We start from the raw sequence: 25,683 nt of genomic DNA, 5'->3' as shown, positions 1-25,683 counted from the left end.
AGGCGCCAATTGGCTATTAGTACCTCTTTAACTGTTTCTTCCTCATACAAGCAATTAGAGCGCCGAGCGTTTGCTCCCGTGCCTGTAACGTATCAAGAGACACTGGCCCATGTTAATTGAGGAGCCCGCTTCTAATATCATGAGGGAGCTAATATCATGATAGGGGTCGCGCATGGGCGGGGCTCAACCTCGGGAGAGTGGAGATGCACCAATAGGCACTGGTATACATGCCAAGTGGCTCTCTTGATTTGACCAGAACCCCACCCTCACCAAGTGGTTATAAAAGACTAAGGTTCGAGGGACGAGTGTGTGTGTCGTATTGGTTTGGTCGCATTTGGCTTGTTCTCGTCTCATCTCATCTTGGTGGATTTGTGGTCTGGAGCTGGTCGAGGAACGATGCTGGACGATCTGGCTTTGGTCGGTGGCACTCATTAGGCCAGTCGGAGCTGGGAGCAGGAGCGTTGTGCGTGCAGAGCATATGCTGTGCAAAGAGCACATTTGAGGGCCAAGCCAAGCCACGTGCCTACACATCTAAGACCTATCACATTAAGTAAGCCTATTTCACGCATTCTTTCATGTCCTTTCTCTATATTGTCTACCTTGGATGCACAGAGCATCAATAATTTTGGCATTGCCATGGCCATACACCTCTAGAGCGGCAACTACAGATATGCAACTCTTCATGGTTTCCTCTTGCACCTCATTATATTCAGTGCAGCACAAGTACCTCACTGCACCCCGGTGCCCACGCACCTTAGACCACCACCAGTATTCCTCTTAACCCCCTCCTTCAGCATTTGGGTAACGGGGGCACGATGGCCCCAACCCGGTGAGTGAAGAAGCTGAATATACCTCGTTCTTTACTTTCTTTCTGCACCTATCTCCCTTCTGCGGATGATCTGGTTGTGTACCCATGTGTTGTATTTAGCTGATAGGTAAGACATAGATATGTGAGCTGCGCCTCATCCGTTTTTCTTTGCTATACATCCCTTGCACCCTCAATTGCTTGCCACTATTATTCTTTTGTACATTTTGATTCCTTTTTTACTCATTTTGATTGCCTGCTTTCTGTGTGTTAAAGTGCTAAATAGCACCGCATGACCCTGCATTTTACATTTGTTTTGTAAATAATGAATTCTCCTCTTGTTGAACTCTCTTTTCGATCTGTCTGTGTTTGCCCTTTTCCTACATTGGTCCAGTACTGCCCACATGTAGGTTAGTTTGGGAGATCATTATTCCCCAATCAATAGTCTCTCACCCAAGTCCGGTGTGCACTAAGCGATTGCTCGGCTGTCCCAATTAAGATCTAATTAAGGTAAGATTAGTGCACAACCGAGGGCGCATTCCCAGGTTGGGGGACCACGTGACTTCCAGGTAAATGGTAATTGGACAGAGGACCCTTGACCACGTGGTCGACTAATTGGGGCGTTTGCGTTTTCCTAGCAACCTGTCCAGCTTGTGAAGTTATTTGTACCTGGTGGCCTCAGCCCTGTGTCTCAAGAGGAATCGAGGCAAAACCCCCACCTCCCCTCCCCCATAGTAGTCCCAAAACACAGTCCGTAACAATATGAATAAGAAAGCTCGATGTGTGTGAATTTACCTTTACGTGAAGAATCTACACATCTACGACAATCTACACAGAATCTACGACATTTGCACATCCATATCAAACATGTCTTAGCTGGTTCTTTAACGATGAAGGTGAGCTTAGGTTCTTCAACGTGAAGATCTACGGACGATTATTCTATATTTAGAAAGTACTTGCTTGTGATACATCTTAATGGTCATAGCGTTGTGTTGCACAACAGCTGGCTATATGTGGGTTAATAATTAAAACTATAAATGTAGTACGGGTGTGTATTTTGTTACCTCCACACACCGCGGGAGGAAGGAGGTTATGTTTTCCCCACTGTCCATCTGTTTTTCTGTGGTCATGCTTGTTTTTGTCCCCCGTCGCACCACGGAGCGAAAGGGAGACAATGGTTTTAGCCTCCGTCCGTGTGTGCGTCCGTGCGTCCGTGCATGCTTCCGTCCGTCTCTGCGTGCGTGCGTACGTGCACTGCAATATCTTTATAAAAGTAAGCGAAGGACCGAGTTCTAATTTGGTGTGTGTGTGCAACTAGGCATATGGAAGAACCTTTTGAAAATTAGGTCGCCACGTCAAAATCCAAGATGGCTGTCACCATATCGAAACCTTGTGAGCGCGATACCTTGAAAAGTAAATGTCTGAACCTTGTGAGCGGAATATCTTGAAAAATAAATGAAATACTAACTTCTAATCCGGTGTGTGGGTGTATCGAGGCATAATGAAGAAGGCTATTGAAAATTGGGTCACCAAGTCAAAATCCAAGATGGCCACCACCATATATATGTCTGAACCTTGTGAGCGAAATATCTTCAAAAAATAAACGAACTGCTAACTTCCAATCCAGTGTGTGGGTGTATCTAGGCATAAGGAAGAAAGCTATTGAAAATTGGGTCGCCACGTCGAAATCCAAGATGACCACCGCCATGTATGACTGAACCTTGTGAGCGGAATATCTTGAAAAATAAGTGAGGTACCAACTTCTAATCTGGTGTGTGGGTGTATCTAGGCATAAGGAAGAAGGCTATTTAAAATTGGTTCGCCACGTCAAAATCCAAGATGGCCGCCACCATATATGTCTGGACCTTGTGAGCGAAATATCTTGAAAAATAAACGAAGTACTAACTTCTAATCTGGTGTGTGGGTGTATCTACGCATAAGGAAGAACGCTATTGAAAATTGGGTCGCCACGTCAAAATCCAAGATGGCCACCGTCATGTATGTCTGAACCTTGTGAGCGGAATATCTTGAAAAACAAGTATTCCGAGTATTGCGCTGCAATACATGTCCCCTACCGGCAGTCTGTCGTCCGGAAAACTGTTGGGGAAATTACCAAGCGTTATTTATCCACAGGTTCTGAATCGTTCCCAATCGCTAATTACCTCAGGACGGGCTCACCTGTGATTCGCACTCGGGACTTCGATTTATACACCTTGCAGACAGGTCAGCAGAAGTACGAGAAAATAAAGTGTTGATAAAGAACCTTTCGAGTCGCTAAATATCAGTAATTTATTATATTTTCCGGTTCACGATCAATGATCGATATGTATATATATGTTGCTCAGCTTGGCTCCGCCCCTCCGCAAAGCGCGCGCTGTGTCGCGCTGTTGACGTTCGCGAGACGAGGCTGAGGGCATGCGATGCGGCTTGAGAAGAACTCTGGAATAAACAAGAGATATCCATTTTAAAAATATTTTCGTTTAATTAACGATATCTGCCAAACCACGTGCCCTATCGCAAATTCCAAAAGGACATTTTAGTAGATTGACATGCTGAACAGATCTGTGAAGTTTCCCCTCGATTTGGATCAAAAATGAGGAAGCGGCTCGGTTTTTAAAGGTTCATGCTTAAAAACGTCATAACACTGAAACCATGTGACGCATGACATCATGCTCGCTGACTTTTTTGTTCGTCATGGGTATGCGATTCTGCCTGCAAAGTTTGGCCTCGATCTGTTCAGCCGTTGCAGAGAAAAAGGGGTTTTCGTGTTGTCACGAAACACAATATGGCGGCCGAACCACGTGACCTGTGACGTCATAATTATGATTAAAATATTCTACAGACCGAGTCCCTCCTATGGTGAAAATTTGATCTCAATCGGTCCTATTATTGCAGAGAAAATCTTTTTTTAAAGGAAATTAAAACTTAAAACGGCACCGAGTTATCAGAATTATCAGAATTACCAAAGTTCAAAGTGCCATAACTTTGTCAAAAATGATCGAAACGTCCTGAAGTTCGAACTTGACCTGTAACGTATCATGAGGAAACCATGTGCCAGTTTGAAATCATTACCATGAAGAGTTTAGAAAAAAAGTCTGGAAAACTGTTCTTTGCGTGACGGACTGACAGACGGACAGACGGAGGGACGGAGTGCAAACCTATAGTCCCCTCCGGTGTACACCGGTAGGGGACTAATAAACGAACTACTAACTTCTAATCTGGTGTGTGGGTGTGTCTCCAACCCACTCGCAAATATTATCGACTCTTCCATGTTTTCTGCGTCTGCCACTTTGTCAACTCACATCACTTCACCGACGGGGACCTAGGCGTAACGCTTGTTATTGTGACATTAAAAGGAAGTAAAAAGAAACAGTATAATCCATTTCATTAATTTGTACCGTTCCTGCTTGTGCTACCTCTGTGAATATCTTCTGTGTTATTTTGCACAACAGCTGGTTGTATATAGATCTATATTATAAAACAGCAGTGTCCGTCCGTCCGTCTGTCTGTCCCGAAACTATTCCCTCAGTTTTAGGGATAATCCCAACAAACGTTCTGTGGAACGTTTTGGGGTCCCAGCTGCTGCCCTAAGGTAGGTGATATATTTCATAAATTCTTTAATACAATTATGATTTTGAAATTTGATCGATACAGAGCTGCTCCCGATCCGGATGTGAACAAGATGATGATTCGCTGGCTTGATAATACCTCAATGCAATAAATAACATTGCATTTTGTTATATTATAATTTGTGATGGGAATTATGCTTCTTGAAATGAAAATATAGTGATATTGAGTTTAAAATAGAATAATGAGGAAATGATGTTCGAGTTTCCACCCATGACATTCGCGGATTTGCCATTTGCACTTTCGCCATTGACTGGGTATGGAAACTTTCAGACTGGGTACATTTTTTGCCCAAGTCCTTCACAAACCTGCTGTCGATGCTTGATGTATGACTGAAGGTTGCGCAGTGATGTGGAATCTATTGGTTCATGGTTTAGCATTCGCTGTTTCCGCATTGTTTGTTCGCTTTTGGTTTCTCACCCGTGCGTAGCACAGGTATCTCGCCAGTTATTTAATAAAATTGGAAGTGAAAGATGTCTTTGTTTCGTTCTTATATTGATATCACATTTAATGAACTGCATTAACATTCAATACACTTAAACATCATGGGGGTGGAGCGTAGGGTCAGAGATGAGCTTGTTAGGGGCTTGGGGATGCAAAACGTTTAAGAACCACTGCCTTAGACTCTTTACACCTGTAACTACTGCTGGAACATACTCTTTAGACCTTTTTGACGTCTTTAGACACTTTCAGACCTTTTAAGACACTTTCGATCCTTTAGACTTCTAAAGACCGTGACAAGCTTTCGCCCGCTTACAACCTTGACCCTTGACCTTTTAAACACTTTAGACCCCTTTAGACTCCTTTAAACCCGTTGGACCCCTTTGAGCCTTTAAAAATGTAATTACTGTTGGAACATTCTCTTTCGACGTTTCGACCCCTTAGACCTTTTAGATATTGCTTATTTGGATTTTGCAAGTATCGTGCTATGCATGAAATCTTTCTTGTTTGTTACCCTCGCCAGAGGAGAGGGTATTGCATTTGAGTCCGTTTGTTTGTCTGTTTGTTTGTTTATCTGTTTGTCCGCACAGAATAAATTAGATTTTCTCTGCAACCGCTGGTCCGATTGATAGGAAATTTTCACCAAAGGTGCAACTCTACCTGTAGAAAATTTTAATGATAATTATGACGTCATAGGTCACGTGGTTCGGCCGCCATCTTGGAAAAATCGAAAATTTTTGCACCTCTATATCTCTGAAAGCGCTGAATAGAAAAAATTGAGACATGGCTCATTATAAAGAACTCTCCATGGGTAATAAAATATGTTAATTATGACGTCATAGGTGCCTCCATTATGACATCATAATTCGACAAGTACAAAACTTCATCCAATCGAGATGAAATTTCTTGAGCGCCATGTCGGCATAAACTGGCGGAGAAAAAAAATATAATGATGACGTCATCGGTCACGTGGTTCGGCCGCCATATTCGTTTTAAAGCAAAAGCCTTTAAAAAACCACTGAAAATACATCCTGGCGAGGGTTTGCAATCTCTGATTGCTCTTTTTCTTGTTTGTTACTTGCAAAATGAAAGATTTTCAAAGAAATTGGTCTGTCTTGTTAGTGTAGCAGCATAGCAAACCTGTTGTGCATTTTGTGATAGAAGCACCAAATTTGGCACAAATGTACATTAATATGTTGCGAACATTTTCAGATATTGGGCCACTTGAAATTCCGTAATTTTTTTTTTCAAATTTTTTCAAATTTCGTAATTTCAAATTTTTCGGGTGACACCGTCACAATTTCGGTCTTCGAGGCCGGCCGATATAGTGGGGCGGCTTAGCCCAAATATTCAAAAGAATTGTGCATTTTGTGATACAAGCACCAAATTTGGCACAAATGTACATTAATATGTTGCGAACATTGTGTGGTCAGCAATGAAGACGAGAGTCTGAATTACATGTATGCAAAAGACCTTGTGAACCAGTGAAGCAAATACACGGGTAAGCATGAATTAAATCTAGGGCATGATATAATTTCCATGATGTTTACCTCTACACTCAATGGTGGAAGGAGGTAATGTTTTGATCCCAGCTTGTCTGTATGTCTGTTTGTCTGTTAGTCCACAAAATTCCAGACAAAGCTTGTAGTAGTGGTAGTTGTAGTGGTAGTGGTGATAACAGAAATTGTTATATAGAACTGAACTTATATTATTATTATATGCAGAAAATAACTTCATTTCTATATGCCCTGCAGTGGACAGGTTAATTGGTTTATGCACTGAAGGGGTCACCCTGGTGTGCACTGCTGTGTTCTGCCTCACTGAGTTGTTCAGGTATGATGTACTCAGCACAAGCTTCCGGTCGGCCCGGAGGTGGGGGTGCGGGGCCTGTCACGGAACGTCAAAACAAACGGCCTGCCGGGGCCGCCCAAAAGTCGGGCGTGAGGGGCGCGTCCACTAATGGAACGCCTCTCGCTTCCCAGATCGAGGGCCACGTGGTCAGGAGAACCTCGTCCCTTCCGGTCACACTTTGCCTATCGGCCGGCCTCGAAGACCGAAATTGTGACGGTGTCACCCGAAAAATTTGAAATTACGAAATTTGAAAAAATTTGAAAAAAAAAATTACGGAATTTCAAGTGGCCCAATATCTGAAAATGTTCGCAACATATTAATGTACATTTGTGCCAAATTTGGTGCTTGTATCACAAAATGCACAATTCTTTTGAATATTTGGGCTAAGCCGCCCCACTATGTGTGCTATTCTGTATGTCGTTCTGTTTGTATGTCTGTCAATCGCCTACAGGTTACAATGTAAAATCAATCTTCACGGAACCTCGACCAAATGTTAGAGTTTGTCATAAGGAAGAATCCTATTGATTTTGAGGCCAAAGGTCAAATGTCATCTTGAGGTCGTATTTCTAAAATTGTAATTTTTCATTCGGTTGGCTTGAAAGTTAAACAGCATTTGCATATTGAGTCACTAAATTGAGAAGCACTTCTTTTTTGAGGTCAAAGGTCAACTCAAGGTCAAACTTCTAAAATAATCAATTTTCATATAAAAATCGTCACTTTTCATCTTATTAATTTGAAAATGAAACAGCAATTACATTGTGCATCACTGAATTGGAAAACCAAATATTTTTTGGGTCAAAAGGTCAAAGATCAACTCAAGGTCAAACTTCTAAAATCATAAATTTTCATCTGAAAAATAATCTGTTTTGTTTCTTTGTCCGTGAGCAGTTTGTTCATTTGTCTGTGATCAGGATATCTCAAAAAGTTATGGACGGATTCGGACAAACTTGGTGTGGACCAGTTGGGTGAGTGACAAGGACGAATTGATTGGACATTGTTGAAGATCTGGATGCGGATATGATATTTCTTTAATTTTCTAAGTGATTCTTCACCATTGAGAGATACTGCCAAAATTATATATAGCACTACTAGCGAGGTATCCGTGCTGGGAAGCCAGAAGGAAACAAACAATGTGGATACAGCAAATGCTAAACCATGAACCAATAAATTCCATGTTCCTGTGCCACCTTCAGTCGAACGTCAGCCATGGAGTGCGGGTTCGTGAATGACTTGGGCAAAAAACGGTCAATGGCAAATGATGAACCAATAAATTCCATATTCCTGTGCCACCTTCAGTTGAACGTCAGGCATTGACAGTAGATTTGTGAAGGACTTGGGCAAAAAACGTACCCAGTCTGAATATTTATATACCCAGTCAATGGCGAAACTGCAAATCCGCCAATGTCACAGGTGGAAACCCTCATTTCATTTCCTCATGAAATGCTTTAAATTCAAATTCTCTATATTTTAATTCCAAACAGCATTCCAATCATAAATTAATACTATAGCATTACTACAACAAAATACAATGTTAAATCACGATTGTATTAAGATGTTATGAAACCAGCATTTCACAACCGGATCGGAAGCAGCTCTGTATCTATTGTATTTCAAAATTATGGGAGAGGTGAGGGGGGAGTCAAGAATGGAGTTGGTGGAAATTATCTAGAAGGAAGGGTCGTGAATGATCTGATTTCTTGAAATGTAGGTGAAGATGCAGTGACACCACACGTATCGATAAGTAGTTTATGCTTTTTTAGATGTACTGTATACCTTTTGTATTCATGATGAATTCCTTTTCCAGGCATGTGCTCCTTTGTATCGCTGGCGAACAGTCAACAATGAGGAGGAGAGGGAAACAGTTGGAACTTGTCTTCTGGCTGTTCAAAACTTTTCGAAGCTTGCTGAATATTCACCTTGCGCTCTCGTGAGTACAGATCAAAAGTTTGTGTATTTATACACATACTGTGTCTATACTGTATATATATATTTATATGTATATATATATATATATATATATATATATATATATATATATATATACGAGCAGAAGTACCCGGCATTGCCGGGCGGGGGAGGGGAGGGAAGGGGGAAGGGGAACGGGGGGGAGGGGAGGAGGAGGGGGGGAGGGGAGAAGAGGGGGGGAGGGGAGAAGAGGAGGGGAGGGGGGAGGGAGGGGGGGGGAGGGGGAGGGTGGGAGAGGGAGAGGGAGTGGGAGGGTGGGGGAAGGGGGAGGTGGGAGGGGGAGTGAGGAGGGGGAGGGGGAGTGAGGAGGGGGAGGGGAGTGAGGAGGGGGAGGGGGAGGGGGAGGGGGAGTGGGGGAGGTGGAGGGGGAGTGGGGGAGGTGGAGGGGGGTGGGGAAGGGGTAGGGCAGAAAGGAAGGGGTAGGGGGGAAGGGAGGGGCATGGGGGAAAGGGAGGGGGAGGGGAGGGGAGGGGGGAGGGGAGTGGGAGTGGGTGGATGGGAGAGGGATGGGGATGGGGAAGGGGTAGGGCAGAAAGGAAGGGGTAGGGGGAAAGGGAGGGCATGGGGGAAGGGAGGAGGAGGGGAGGGGGAGGGGAGGTGAAAGGGGAGGGGGGAAGGGGAGAGGGTAGGGTGGAGGGGGAAGGGAGGGGGAAGGGTAGGGGGAGGGGGAGGGGGAAAGGGAGGGGGAGCGGGAGGGAGGGGGAGGGGGAGCAGGAGGGAGGGGAGGTGGGAAGGGGAGGGGAGGGATATAGATGGTTACTGGCAATTGATCACATCCACAAATGATGTAATCCACACAATTTATGTACTTTACATAACGTTAATAGGAATACATGGTCGTGTAGATGGGAAATACAGTTTGTTTGAAATAAATCACAAATATCAGATGAAAGTGGAAAAAAACCTATGTGGTGTGAATGGCAATGTTCCTCGCTGAAATGTGAAAAAACTGAATTACGTGCGAACGCATAACTGTGAGATTATGGCGGCAAAGTTGGAACATCACGTGATCGCTCTGAGCGAATCAGCGCGCTGCTCTGCGACCAGCTCAGATGCCGTGTATTATATTCCTCGCTGAAATGCGCTGAGGTAAAAATATGGTAAAAAAATATTATGAAATAATTTTTTTAGGTCGGCCATGTTCTTCCCAGGCTCAAAGGCCATGTATATGCCAAATATGAAGCACGTGAGCCTCTCCGTTTCGGAGTCTATCGGTAACATTACACACACACACACACACACACAAACTGTGTTTTATATATATATATATATATATATATTATATATATATATATATATATATATATATATATATAATATTATATATATATATATATATATAATTATATATATATATATATATATAGTGCATTCAGAAAGTATTCAGACCCCTTCACGTTTTTCATATTTTGTTATGTTGCAGCCTTATTCTGAAATCGTTTAAATTCATTTTTTCCCTCATCAATCTACACTCAATACCCCATAATGACAAAGAGAAAACAGGATTTTAGAAAGTTTGGCATATTTATTAAAAATAAAAACTGAAATATCACATTGATATAAGTATTCATACCCTTTGCTATGACGCTGGAAATTAGCTCAGGTGCCTCCCATTTCTCTTGATCATCTTTGAGATGTTTCTACACCTTGATTGGAGTCCACCTGTGGTAAATTCAATTGATTGGACATGATTTGGAAAGGCACTCACCTGTCTATATAAGGTCTCACAGCTGACAATGCATATCAGAGCAAAAACCAAGCCATGAGGTCGAAGGAACTGCCTGCAGAGCTCAGAGACAGGATTGTGTCGAGGCACAGATCTGGGGAAGTCTACAAAAAAAATCTCTGCTGCATTGAAGGTTCCCAAGAGCACAGTGGCCTCCATAATTCTTAAATGGAAGAAGTTTAGAACAACCAGGACTCTTCCTAGAGCTGGCCGCCTGGCCAAACTGAGCAATGGGGGGAGAAGGGCCTTGGTAAGAGAGGAGACCAAGAACCCGATGGTCACTCTGGCTGAGCTCCAGAGATCCTGTGTGGAGATGGGAGAAACTTCCAGAAGAACAACCATCACTGCAACACTCCACCGATCTGGGCTTTATGGCAGTGGCCAGACGGAAGCCTCTCCTCAGTGAAAGACACATGAAAGCCCACAGAATGTTGTTTCTCACAGTCTGAGAGTCCTTTCGGTGCTTTTTTGCAAACTCCAAGCGGGCTTTACGTTTTTAACACATTTTACACATTTACACATTTTAAAGGGTGTCTCAAATAGATGTATACACATACAGTGCAGTCATATTTGAGTTGCCTTGTAGTCATCGTTGCTTGCATATAAGCATATTTAATTGCCTTGTAGTCATCGTTGCTTGCATATAAGCATATTTAGTTGCCTTGGTAATCTCCTGAGCAAATATCTTGCACACTACCGTACGTCTCAAATTTATCACAAATTCTTGTAATTGTTATTCGTGATGAAGGTTCCGTTAAAAATTCACGTCTCTTTGCCCTTCACCCGGATTTTAGAATTTCCAATATCTCTTCCAAAATATTTTGCATTGTACAAATGTTAAGCGACCCTCTGCCATGTTGTTTACGCTTTGCATTATGGGTATAATTTTGCTTTTGTCTTTGCGACTAATGCCATATGTTAGGTGTATGCTGTTTGTCTCCCTTCATAAATTGCTGTTTAGACGTTAGTTTTGCGCATACAACAATGTCTTTGTCAGCATTTAAGGGTTAGGCATGTGTTAGCAAGACGCTTGCTAAACGCCTTTCGTTAATTCAGCCCCTGGTGTCAGAATCACAAAACCACACCCAGTGGCAGAGAGAACTATTATGCAGACCACACTTTATTTCACTTGAATATCTTTACGGGTTTTGGAGAGAAAAAAAGAAAAATAATATAGCATACCAATAATTGTATGTCTCACCTGCAATTGGCAAAAGCAATGAATAATCAAAAAAAAAAAAATCAAATTGACTCCCATCAGGAATGGAGCCCAATATCAGAAAACCTCTATTAGAATAATGAGATATACAGTCGTGGCCAAAAATATTGGCACCCTTGCACTTTTTTCAAATAACTCCACAATTCTTTATTTCACTGTTTATATTGCAGAACCTTTGTTTTTGATTCAGAACTTAATATATTATTTTAAATCAGAAAATAAAAACAAATGGCATTGACAAAAGTATTGACACCCGAGACTTAATATTTGGGAGCACGGCCTTTGGACAAAATAACTGCAGTCAAGCGCTTCCTGTAGCCATGAATGAGCTTCCTACACCTCTCTACTGGCAGTTTGGCCCACTCTTCCTGTGCAAACTGCTCCATTGTCCCAGATTTCAAGGGTGTATTCTCCAAACTGCTGTTTTCCGATCTCCCCACAGGTGTTCAATGGGATTTAGATCTGGACTCATTGCTGGCCACTTCAGAACAGTCCAGCGTTTTATCTTGAACCATTCCTGGGTGCTTTTGGAAGTGTGTTTGGGGTCATTGTCCTGCTGAAAGACCCATGTCCTTCGACGGAGACCCAGCTTTCTGACACTGGGTTGAACATTGTGCTCCAAAATGCCTTGGTAATCTCCTGATTTAATAATTCCATGCACACATTCAAGGCACCCAGTACCTGAGGCAGCACAGAAACCCCAAAACATCACTGAACCTCCTCCATGTTTGACTGTAGGGAAAGTGTTCTTTTCTTTGATGGCTTCATTTCGTTTTCTGTGAACATAGAGATGATGTGCTTTACCCTAAAATCTCTAATTTGGTCTCTGTCAACAGGACATTCTCCCAGAAGGATTTTGGCTTGTTCAGGTGTGTTTTGGAAAACTCCAGTCAGGCTTTCTTAGCAGTAGGGTGCTCTTGGGTCGCCTACCATACAATCCCCTTTCATTGAGTTGGCAATGTATTGTGTGAGTTGAAACTGCCGTATCTTGTGTCTGAAGTTCAGCTTGAATCTGTTTGGCATTTGATTGAGGTGCTTTCTCTACCATTCGAACAATCCTTCGCTGCAATCTTCGATCAAGTTTTCTCTTGCGGCCATGTCCAGGGAGGTTGGCTACAGTGCCATGGGCCTTAAACTTCCTGATAACATTGTGTACGGTGGACACAGGAACATCAAGGTCTCTGGAGATGGACTCGTCGCCATGAGATTGTCCATTATTGGCTACAATCTTGTCTGAACTCCTCAGACAATTCTCAGGTTTTATTTCTTTTCTCCATGCTCATTGCGGTACACACATTGACACACAAAACAGCAGAATGACTCCTTTTCTCTATTCAAACTGGTTAAATGGGTGATTTTTATATTACAGGCACCTGCAACTCACGACAGGTGAGTTTAACTCCGTAGTAAAGGAGAATCACCTGCTTGAAATCTAATGATTTCTAACAACATCTAAAAGGTGCCAATAATATTGTCTGGGCCATTTTACGATTTCTGTGTGGAATAAGCTAAGATTTCGTAATTTTTTCAGCTTTTTTGTTTTGTTCCACTGCAAACCAAAGAAATACATATGTGGATACCAAAATATTTTTTAATTTCAACAATTTTCTGGAAGAAATGGTGTATTATTTGAAAAAAGTGCAAGGGTGCCAATATTTTTGGCCACGACTGTATCACCACGATTATTACCCTCGCCAGAGGAGACGGTATTTCATTTGAGTCCGTTTGTTTGTCTGTTTGTTTGTCCGCACAGAATAAATATGATTTTCTCTGCAACCGTTAGTCCGATTGACAGAAAATTTTCGGCATCGGTGCTACTCCACTTGTATAATTTTATAATGATAATTATGACGTCATAGGTCACGTGGTACGATTCTTCGATTAATCCGGTTAAGATGATTAAGATTAAGATTAAGATTAAGATGAAGAAACTTCATCCGATTAAGATGAAATTTTTTGAGTGTCATCTAGGGATAAATTGGTGGAGAAAAAATAATGATGACGTCATTGGTCACGTGGTTCTGCCGCCATCTTGAAAAAACCTTTTAAAAAATGCACCTCGATATCTCTGAAAGCGCTGCATAGAAAAAAATTGAGATATGGCTCATTGTAAAGAACTCTCCATGTGGAATAACATATGTTAATAATGATGTCATAGGTGCCTCCATCTTGGGAAACCAGAAAAAAATTTTCACCTCTGTATCTCCTGACAGCGCTGCATAGAAAAAATTGAGACATGGCTCATTGTAAAGAACTCTCCATGTGGGATAAAATATGTTAATGATGATGTCACAGGTGCCTCCATTATGACGTCATAATTAGACAAGTACAAAACTTCATCCGATTAAAATGAAATTTTTTGAGCGTCATCTAGGGATACATTGGTGGAGAAAAAAAAATGATGACGTCATTGGTCATGTGGTTCTGCCGCCATCTTGGAAAAAACCTAAAAAAATTGCACCTCGATATCTCCGAAAGCGCTGCATTAAAAAAAATTGAGATACGGCTCATTGTAAAGAACTCTCCATGTGGAATAACATATGTTAATAATGATGTCATAGGTGCCTCCATTATGACGTAATAATTCGACAAGTACAAAACTTTGTCCGATCCAGATGAAATTTCTTGAGCATCATCTCGGGAAAAATTGGTGGAGAACAAAAAAAGATGACGTCATCGGTCACGTGGTTCGGCCGCCATATTTGTTTTACTACAAAAGCCTTCAAAACCACTGAAAACATGTCCTGGTGAGGGTCTGCAATCTCTGATTGCTCTTGTTTCACTCTGCACTGTTTCTCCAGAAAAGTGTTTTACTTAAAAAGTTTGAAACAGTGTTTCCTTTGACAGGTCGGAAACACAAATCCTTTGTCTTGGGTTTATTTATTTACTTTTGTCCTTCTGTTTATGTCATTTTCATTGGCATATTGTTAAGTTTGTGCTTAAAGCTGAAATGGCTTTTTGCAATCCAAACCAAGTTTCGAGCTGAATTAAGGTAATGGTGGGGTCATTGTTTCTCAAGTTGGTATGGGTTTTATAACGATATTTGTCTTCCAGAAAAACGACTGATTAATATTTTTAAAGATTTAAAAACAGTGATTACTCAAAAAAGTAAGTAAGGGAGCACTCACTGAATGGAACATCTCATATATGATTTTAACTCCTTAAAATTCTGCTTTCAGGTGTCGGAGGGGTGGTTGGTGAAGGTTATTGTCAAGCAGGATTTAGTAGTGACTTCACAAATGTAAGTCCATCTCTGTTCTTATGATTTCACCATTCCTTTGTTTGAAGATGATCCGATCATGATCCGATCATGTTTGAAGATGATCGTGTCGTTGACTCAAAAGCTGAGAAAAATAATTATTATGCAAATATAAAGTTGCTTCAGTTTGTGGCTGCTGGAAAACTCTGGGGTTCATGGGATGAAACTCTTGGAGTGATTTGCTGTTATGGGACTGATGTTGCAGGATGGGCGAGTTGTGCTTGGAGCGCCTGGGAGTTTCAATTGGCAAGGTGAGGCTTCTCGAATCTGTCAATGTAATCATCCAATGGAATCGTCTAATGGAATCGTCCAATAGAATCGGCCAATGAAATCAGCCATTTTAATTGACTGATAGAATAAGCCTTTATAATATTTATTGAGTTCTTAAAAGGTGGATATCAATATGTGTGGGTGAAAGTTTGAACCTTCTTTTTAAAGTTGTCCCACTTGAGACCTATAGTTTACATGAATGGATTACATAACAGGCCTGTGAGTTTATGAAATATAACTACAATATATCATTGAATCATCATTGTTCCTGTTAAATAAGGCAATGCAGTTCACACTCAACATGGGTCTTTCAAAATGACCCGATCCATTGCAGGATGCTCTGCGCACATGCGCAGAAACTCAAAGTGACAGTGTAATATTGAGTGTGTGAGATACAGATTGTAATGTAAAATAGCTCACAAAGCTTCTAAAATAAGCTGAAAATACTTTGAAAAGTACATGAGAGAAAGGGGTGTGCCTCTGCACAATTAAAGATTTGGATAACTTTTTTAGTTTGCCGACAGTGATGAGATCTTACAGCAGCCCGTACTGCAAGCTCCCGAAGATGTGGAATGGTGCAAGGCCCAAAGTACTGTGTAAGGGGGTGTGCTACTCTTTGACAAAGGATAACTTCACGACATGAAAATAGACAAAGCTTGTGCCAGCTATATTTATATGAAAGCCAGATGCATTAGGCAGACTGCCTTGAGGAAGATACTGCATCTGGTTTGCTTGTTTCTTAACAGAGACGGGAAGGTCATATATGGGGCTTGTGAATGCACAGAGTAAGTTTCAAATCAACCTTTAAAATTATGATATTTAGTATTAATATTGGTAGGGAGGGATGGGGGAGTGGGAGCTATGGAAGCTGAGATATGTCAAAAAATATTGTTTTACTTGGTTCTGGGGTCACAAGAGAAATCACACTACATTTTTGCATCTATTCCTAAAAGGAGAACATATATATATATTTGTATGTGTGTGTGGCAATATTCACACATATATTGGCACAGACACACACACATATATATGTGTGTCTGTACCCATATATGTGTGTGTGCCAATGGTTGTTATCCCCACATGCAGGTTCAAAAGGTGGAACTGGATCCATCCCAGGTCTCGATGTATCCACCTTCATGTGTGTGTGTGTGTGTATAAGTGTGTACACATATGTGTGTGCATGTGTGCATGTGGGTGTGTGTGTATATGTATGTATGCATGCAAGTTGTTTTTGCCTGTTATCCCCACACGTGGGTGGGCCTCATGAGATCAAATGGACATCTACCGGGTTTCAAAGTATCCACTCCGTTAGCATCTGTGTTGAGTGTGTGTGTGCATGTGTGTGCACAAAATATGTGCAATATGACATGCACAAGACCTGTGTACACAACATACCACTGAACAACATGTCACGCATAACGTGTATAACTGTATATGTATATACAATACAACAGTTGCACAATATGTGTATGTGTATATAATGCATAAAAATAATATGTGTGCACACAATACACAGCATATGATGTCATGCAAAACAAAACAAGTACAGATACATTCAAAGCATACCGCCCCCATGCCAAATAATTAAATATCCTCCGGCGCGGTATTGCCGGGGCGATACCACCATGCAGCACATAGAGATGGTATTCGGAAGGAGAGGTGTACAATAATTGATTGATTAATTGCGTAATTAAAATAAATAAATAATATAATCGGAAAAAAAATTCTTCATCAATTGGCTAATAGTGTTTCATGAACCACCAATGTTTCATCCAATGCTGTAACTTTTTGAAAATTAATTAAATAAATTAATAAAAAAATAAATAATTAATTGATTAATAAATAAATGATAAATCGATTAATTGATTAATAAATAAATCAAAAATATCCTTTATAGCCACATCACTTTGTCACTGTCATGTCCCAATATTAGCTTCCTAGCTCAAAAGGTGCCTGAGATATTGCCCAGATGAGAAAGAAAATAAATAAGTGATTAATAGTGAAAATAAAGAAATAATAATGGTAAAATAATTAAATTATTAATCAATTGGCTACTGGAATACCTAAACCCCCAACGTTTCATCTGAATCTGTACCTTAAAAAAATTAATTAAGTCATTAATCGAATAATTAAATAATTAATCGATTAATTGACTAATCAGTAAATCAAAATATCCTTTATAGCCACATCACTTGGTCATTGTCGTGTCCAAATATAAGCTTCCTAGCTCAAAAGGTTCCTGAGCTATTGCCCAGATGAGAAAGGAAATAAATCAGTACTTAATTAATCGATAATAAATAAGTAACTCATCAATTAACTGATTAATCAAAAAACAAAACATGCTGTTTTTGCCAAAGGACTGACTCACTATTGTGCCAAAAAGGCAGCTTGCTAGCTCAAAGGATGGCTGAGATATCGCTCGGACAACCAAAAAAACAAGAAACGTGCAAAGCACGATACTTGCAACCCCCCTACCCCCCCAAAAAGGTTGCCATTGATCCATTAAATTGCCCATTTTATCAAGATAAAAATTGATGATCTTGACCAAAGCTCGGGTTAATAGGATGGAAAGTGACAATTTTTTAGATGAAAATTGATGATTTTAGAAGTTTCACTTTGAGTTGACCTTTGACCTTTTGACCTCAAAAATACATAGTTTCCGATTTCGTAGTTAATGTGCAGATACTGTTCAATTCACAAATCAATCGGACGAAAATTGACGATTCTTCAGATGAAAATTGATGATTTTGAAAGTTTGCCCTTGAGTTGACCTTTGACCTTTCGACCAAAAAATAGTTAGTTCCCCAATTTAGTGACTCCATATACAAATGCTGTTAAATTTTCAAGTCAATCGGATTTAAAATGGCGATTTTAGAAATTTGACCTCCAGATGACCTTTGACCTTTGATCTCTAAATCAATAGGCTTCTCAATTGTAACGACCTCTACACGCGACGTGAAGTTTCGTGACGATCGGTTTAGAATAGTGACCTGTAGGCCGGTGACAAACAAACAAATTAAAAATCACTCATAGAGTGACACTTGGCAAAACAGAACAAAGTAGAATGGCACTCAGTAGAGCTGAGTAGGTGCAGACTGAAAGTTTGGGACGATTACACCTCACCACCACGTAATTCAAAACACCTCACCACCACGTAATTCAAAACACCTCACCACCACGTAATTCAAAACACCTCTCCACCACGTAATTCAAAACACCTCTCCACCACGTAATTCAAAACACCTCATCACCACGTAATTCAAAACACCTCACCACCACGTAATTCAAAACACCTCACCACCACGTAATTCAAAACACCTCTCCACCACGTAATTCAAAACACCTCTCCACCACGTAATTCAAAACACCTCATCACCACGTAATTCAAAACACCTCATCACCACGTAATTCAAAACACCTCACCACCACGTAATTCAAAACACCTCTCCACCACGTAATTCAAAACACCTCATCACCACGTAATTCAAAACACCTCACCACCACGTAATTCAAAACACCTCATCACCACGTAATTCAAAACACCTCACCACCACGTAATTCAAAACACCTCACCACCACGTGATTCAAAACACCTCACCACCACGTGATTCAAAACCACCACCACGTAATTCAAAACACCTCATCACCACGTAATTCAAAACACCTCATCACCACGTAATTCAAAACACCTCATCACCACGTAATTCAAAACACCTCACCACCACGTAATTCAAAACACCTCACCACCACGTAATTCAAAACACCTCACCACCACATAATTAAAAACACCTCACCACCACGTAATTCAAAACACCTCACCACCACGTGATTCAAAACACCTCACCACCACGTGATTCAAAACCACCACCACGTTATTAAAAATACTTCACAACCACGGAAACAAAAGTTTGAGGGGGTAGTTCAGTGACAACAGACACTCGACATGTGTAGATATAGAGATGGAGGACTGTTCCTGAGTTGCTTTTTTGTCATGGTTTACACCAATCTTAAGACAAACAATTATTTTGCACAATGTATTTGTAATATACATGATATTACATTTTATAAACAATTGAAGTTAAAGATTTAAGTTGAAAATAAAAAAAGTTCAATAAATGTAAAGAAAAACAAACAAAAAAAATACCCTAAAAAAAAAAAAAATTCCAAAAAAATACCCTTAGGACATACCCACGGGAGAGATAGTTGCATATCAGAAGTTTGGTACGATTTCACAAAAATTTGACGGAGTAGTTCAGTGACAAGATTACACAACACATCAAAACACAGACACTGCACAGATATATATATATATATATATATATATATATATATATATATATATATATATATACGTATATATATATATATATATATAATATTATATATATATATATGCACACATATGTATATTTGTATATTTGTATATCAAATATATGTATATTTGGATATAAATGAAAGTCTATTTCAATCTGCAAACTTATTATATTTGCATAATCCTTGTTTCACAAGTTATTAAAAAAGGAAAAACACTGATAGACCGAGCTTACCTTTTAAGTCATTACTTGATGTAGAAGTTGATCAGGAGGTCTTTGGAAATCATGTCATTCTGACCCATTGAAGATGCCACTCATACATAGTCTAAGCAAAAATAAATGAATATAACAAGCTCAGAATTCTAACATTTCAACTACATTGTGACCTTCATTCATTTATCAGACTCAATAGGCAGGTCACGTGTTCCGAAGCACCACAGCCTTACATATTTTGTGATAATCGACATGTTTGTCGAAAGCATTCACAAATACGCATTTACCTCTGCATGAATACCTTTCCTTTCCCTCTCTTTGCCTTGCTCAGGACAGGTCATTTCGGCATCACAGCAAGCAATTCTGGCCGTCAAACCTGGCTTTCTGCAGCAGGTGGTTCAGGGTCAGTCACAAACAACGGAGAGAAATTCGACAAAAGACAACAGCTACATGGGTACGTGGCACTATGGTGTTGGCGGCGTCTGCTGATTTACAGGAAGTTCATAAAATGTGGAAGATTTATTTTTAAGATAGTTTACTGCAAATACTTGAAACAGTAATGGAAAGTTTTCAGTTTTGAGCAGTGGCAAATATAGTGACAAAAGATTCGATTTGAGAATTTATATAATTGTTGTGTTTTTAAGTAATCAGATCTGGACCAGAGGAGTACAATAAGCAGGCTTTACTTAAACATCGCCATTCCTCTCTCCCATAAGCTCCTTGCTCCACCCCATTCACGGTCGCCATTCCTCTCTCCCATCAGCTCCTGTCTCCGCCCCCTTCACGAGTGCCATTCCTCTCTCCCATCAGCTCCTGTCTCCGCCCCCTTCACGAGCGCCATTCCTCTCTCCCATCAGCTCCTGTCTCCGCCCCATTCACGGTCGCCATTCCTCTCTCCCATCAGATCCTGTCTCCGCCCCCTTCACGAGCGCCATTCCTCTCTCCCATCAGCTCCTGTCTCCGCCCCATTCACGGTCGCCATTCCTCTCTCCCATCAGATCCTGTCTCCACCCCCTTCACGAGTGCCATTCCTCTCTCCCATCAGCTCTTGTCTCCGCCCCCTTCACTTACGCCATTCCTCTCTCCCATCAGCTCTTGTCTCCGCCCCCTTCACTTACGCCATTCCTCTCTCCCATCAGCTCCTGTCTCCGCCCCCTACATGAGTGCCATTCCTCTCTCCCATCAGCTCCTGTTTCCGCCCCCTACACGAGCCCCATTCCTCTCTTCCATCAGCTCCTGTCTCCGCCCCCTTCACTTGCGCCATTCCCCTCTCCCATCAGATCCTGTCCGCCCCCTTCACTTGCGCCATTCCCCTCTCCCATCAGATCCTGTCCGCCCCCTTCACGAGCGCCATTCCTCTCTCCCATCAGCTCTTGTCTCCGCCGCCTTCTCTTACGCCATTCCTCTCTCCCATCAGCTCCTGCCTCCGCCCATTCACGAGCGCCATTCCTCTCTCCCATCAGCTCCTGTCTCCGCCCCCTATGCGAGTGCCATTCCTCTCTCCCATCTGCTGCTTTCTCCGCCCCATTCACAAGTGCCCTCTCGTGGTCAAGATAACATGAGCATTTCCATCATCAATTTAATAATAGGACACAACAATTATGATGGAAAACGGTCATAAAAATGAAATATTATATACTTCTTGTGACGACAGTGAAGCTGGACTAGACGTTAAGACTGAAACCTGGTCATAATTGATCATTATTTGTTGAAAAAAAAACACCTGCTCCTCTCCTTCTGTATGTAAGGCTCCCTCAATTCGACACGTTTTGATTATTTTCTGAACAAAGTGATTTATCTATTACTCAATGGACTAATTTAGCTACATTTTTGTGTTTTTTTGTGTTTTTACGGCGTACCAGTAGCCTGTAGCGTAAAGCCGTCTAGAGCAGTGATTGTCTGTCCATATGTATGTATGTATTAGGGTGGTGCTCAAAATAATTATTTTTTAATATTTACTGGGACATGGCTTTGTGTTGTTCCTTTTGTTCCAAAATGAAAAGACACCAAATATGAAAGCAATCTGATTTTATTTAGGGGTGCCACATCAGCCTTCAATCTAAAGGTGTCTACAAAACTTTTCTATATATGGATCGAAAGCAAAACCAGAAGTTTGTTTTATGAAAATCCACCCTCCACTCACTTTCTTTGTATTCTAGCAAACACAAGTTACAATAGCTGCACAAATAGCACTATATTGCTATGAAAACTCAAATTCAATGATAACAATCCAAATGTTCAGTTCATAAAATGAAGAGACACCATATCACATAATATTAAAAAACCCAAATATAATGAGAAATGTAACTCCTATTTCTGGGCCTGTTTCACCACTGTTGCCTTCTTGGCATCGGGGTACATCTTCCTGTGAGCAGCAACAACTTGGAGCAGAGCTTGCTTTTGCTCTTCATCCTTTGTAAGGAGCTTATTGTAGTCTTGTATCAATGCGACACCCCTTTCTGCCCTGTCGTTCACCACGACTAAGCCACTGGCGGCTTTCTTTGCTTCCTGAAAGCTGGTTTCTTGCTCCCATGAACCAGGATCCTTATCCATCCAATCAGTTGGGGTCCCTAGGATGCTGAAGAAATGCTTGGTGTGTTTTGTTATGAGGCCAGCGATTGACAGGGCGGTTCCTCGTTTGATAGCTGGTCTCTTTGGAGAGGGGTTTTCACCGTCATTTTTCAATGCTTCAATCATATTGATCTTGCTTTCTTTGTCAATTCTGGTGTCAAAGAATGCAAATGCCACTAGTACTGGGCTCATGTACCACGTGTGGCGGCCAAGTGCCTTCAAGGCTGCCTGAGCCATCTTCTGATTGATTTGTTCAAACTTTTCCAACTTCTTGAAGAGGTTAATGTCATTCAGGGGAGCCTCAATAGCTTGTGGAGCCCGAAACCAAGCCTGTACATACACAAGGCAGACAAAAATGTTGAAGGCTCGGAGTTCTCTCGCCTCTCGAAGTGTCAAGTGGAACTCTGACCGAAACATGAACACCTGTAGTGAATATAGTGCTTTTGCCATCCATCTGGCTCTGTGCATTGCTCCTGGAGCCATGATCCGGATTCCACGAGGTGGGATTCCTCCCATGTAGATGACAGTCAGTTCTAGGAGTTCACGATAATCATCTCGTGGCTGCTGATCTTTCAAACACACAAGAGCAAATTCCAGAGCTTCATCCATCATGTCATTGTTCTGTGCAAACTCAGCTGCCGTATCAGGATCTGTGAATCCATTTTTTGGTTGGTGATGGGCAATGGACGGCCACTCCGCCTGAAACCGCTTAAAAAGCTGGATGTCAGGGCCTGATGAAGGACCGAAAAGAGTGGTGAAAACATCTCCCAGAATGATTTCGTGCGCATGATGGCGGCAAGCCAAATGAATTAGTTCAGTCTGTAGCTTCTTTTCAATGAGGACAGCAGCCCCTCCACGAACACCTGAATTGCTGGCCGTTGTGTCAAAAGACAAAGCCTTCACCTTGCCCACAAGGTTCCAGCTCTTCAGTGTGTCCACTACAGCGGTTGCCATAGCTTCTCCTCCCCCGTCAGGTAACTTGGGAACATTCAACAGCTGCTCCATTCCATGGTACTGGTTGGACACAAGGATTGGAAGACGATCCACCTTCACATGCACAAAATCTCCAGTGACATCGGGAAGAAGCTTTCCATCCCAATGGACCACTAAAGGACCCTGCACATTATGATGAAATGCTTCTTTTATTTCGTCCATGGTTTTGCATCGATGCATCATGCGATTCCGCCGCACTGTCCATCGGTTCAGTGCCAGCTCTGCAGGATCCCATCCTACTGCTCTACAAATGGATGCCAAGTTGTGGACAGCCATTCGGTCACTTGTTTTCATACGATCCAAAGAAGCTGCGACTTCAGGAGTGACAATGTTGATAGGCCTTCTTTTCTTGGGACGAGATATCCCACCATCAGATGATGAAGAACCAGCCTGTGCCGTGGTCTCAGAGTCAGAGTCTGAGTCTGTGACTTCCATAGCAGTAGCACCCTTCATGACCATTTCCTGTCTCTTATTTTCCTTCTCTGCCTTAGTCTTCTCCTTTTCTTCCCTTTCTTTCTTTCGCTTCGTTTTTGCTTCCAACACAGTGTCTACAGATCCCATTGAAGCCTTCCTCTCTGAGAATTGATCGTGAAGAAACTTCCTGTCCTCGGGGTTGGTGATTATGGCCTCCGAATCTGCATGCCTAAGATCAAACGTCTTCTCCAAGGAGGCCTTGAAGGATGCTTCCTTTTTCTCTTGGGTCGCACCACCCCGCTTTGCACCTTTTTGGAGGCTCCTCCATTCTTCATATAGCCTCTCCAAACGATGGATGCAGTGCTGCTTCGTCGTTGTAGGTAGGTGAGCTTTTTCCCAGAACTTCACAACCTCTTCAATGGTGAGGGTTGCACTCTCCCGGGCAGTGCGATTCTCCTTCTTCAGGTGATGGAAAAACAGGACAAGAGATTGATGCACAGTCGGGAGCTTGGCACCTTTGATGGCATCTCTAGAAGTGGACCCAATGAGATACACATTATCCTGAGCCCGAGTTTTCAATGAAACACTGGTACTAGCACATGCCATATGTGCAAAATACGCAAGAATGTGGGTAAAATCCTGTTAATTCTTACTCCACAGGGTCACTCTCTACAAAAGAGCCACAGTCAATAAGTTAGGCCTACATATTACACACTAAAAAAGCGTACCCCTGACCCCGGGAACCTGTACAAAACATGCATGAAAATTGTCCAGATAGTGATCATAGGAAGTCTCAAAACTGTATGTATAATATATTGTATATAACTATATATATAATGTATAATGTGTATTTATGTATATTTATTATTTAATGTATATTTTATGTATAAATTTAATGTATATTTAATTATAATGTATATATATTGTATAACTATATATTTATTTATTATATTTAAATTTTAATATATTATATTTATTTTTAATATATTATTTAATGTATTATATTTGTCTATATTTGTATAATTGTCTATCGTATAATTGTATATATAATGTATAATATAATATATATTATTATTATTTAATGTATATTTACTATATATTTATTTTTAATATTATATTTAATGTATATATATAATTATGTATTTATTTTGTGTATATACAGCCCAAAAAATGGGAATTCCTATTTTTGCATTGGGGAAAATTCATCACTGATGTGGCACCCCTAAATATTATTGGATTCCATTCAAATTTGGTGTGGTTTCCTTTGACACCAAAAGGAACAAAAATAGACCATGTCCCGGAGAATATCTGCATTTTGATTTTTTGAAGCCCACCCTAGTATGTATATATGCCCCTCACAAACGTACACCAATCAGAGTTGAGGATCTGGTCACATGACAGGGGTTACATGATGTGATTACGTCTGTGATGTCATTACGGCGTATGATGGCTGACTCCACACACTGCTATTTTGATTTCCATGCCGTTCAGGCCGAACATATCATCGAACCTGTCATGTATCACAATCGCCATGCTTTACCTTTACGTTTTTCATTCAGTGTGAAACCCAAACAAACCGATTGTTAAAATGACCATCAAATATCGAAAGCATGGGAGTTACGGGTCTTCCAACGACACAGTATGTATAGGCCTTAGGCTACATGCCTTCATGCCTCACCTTCAGGCCTCTTTGGACAAATTAGCCCAGATTTCTTCAAACAGTAGTATCGTTTTCGTAATAATAATAATAATAATAATAATAATAACGTTAATAGTAATAATAATAATAATAATAATAACGTTAATAGTAATAATAATAATAATAATAATAATAATATAGTAAATATAAATGTAACACTGCAATCCCTTTGTTGTGATTGCAAAGTTACTGGATTGAAACGGTGTATGGTTGGTTCATTGTTGACTCGAAACATATAAAACTAGAGCAATGCGACTGTGTCGCCAATATGCCTCCGCCTAGTCCCACAACGGGTAGATGCCCTCATTCTGTCCTAA

General features: G+C 41.0%; 1 protein-coding gene across 1 annotated transcript in view; it reads left to right on the top strand.

The window, feature by feature from the left end:
- LOC137430246 (integrin alpha-8) overlaps window positions 1-25,683 on the top strand; it is a 155,180-nt gene that overhangs the window by 20,700 nt on the left and 108,797 nt on the right. The window contains exons 4-7 of the mRNA XM_068120960.2: window positions 8,529-8,651; window positions 14,814-14,875; window positions 15,099-15,144; window positions 20,021-20,143. Of these exons, the coding sequence (XP_067977061.2) occupies window positions 20,140-20,143 (4 nt within the window). The 5' untranslated portion in view covers window positions 8,529-8,651; window positions 14,814-14,875; window positions 15,099-15,144; window positions 20,021-20,139. The remainder of the gene's footprint in view (window positions 1-8,528; window positions 8,652-14,813; window positions 14,876-15,098; window positions 15,145-20,020; window positions 20,144-25,683) is intronic.

The sequence above is a fragment of the Myxine glutinosa genome, chromosome 6 (assembly GCF_964187855.1).
Source record: "Myxine glutinosa chromosome 6, kmMyxGlut1.1, whole genome shotgun sequence".
Classification (NCBI taxonomy): Eukaryota; Metazoa; Chordata; class Myxini; order Myxiniformes; family Myxinidae; genus Myxine; species Myxine glutinosa.
Note: the sequence above shows the minus strand (reverse complement) of the source record. Positions and strands in the feature narration are given on the sequence as shown.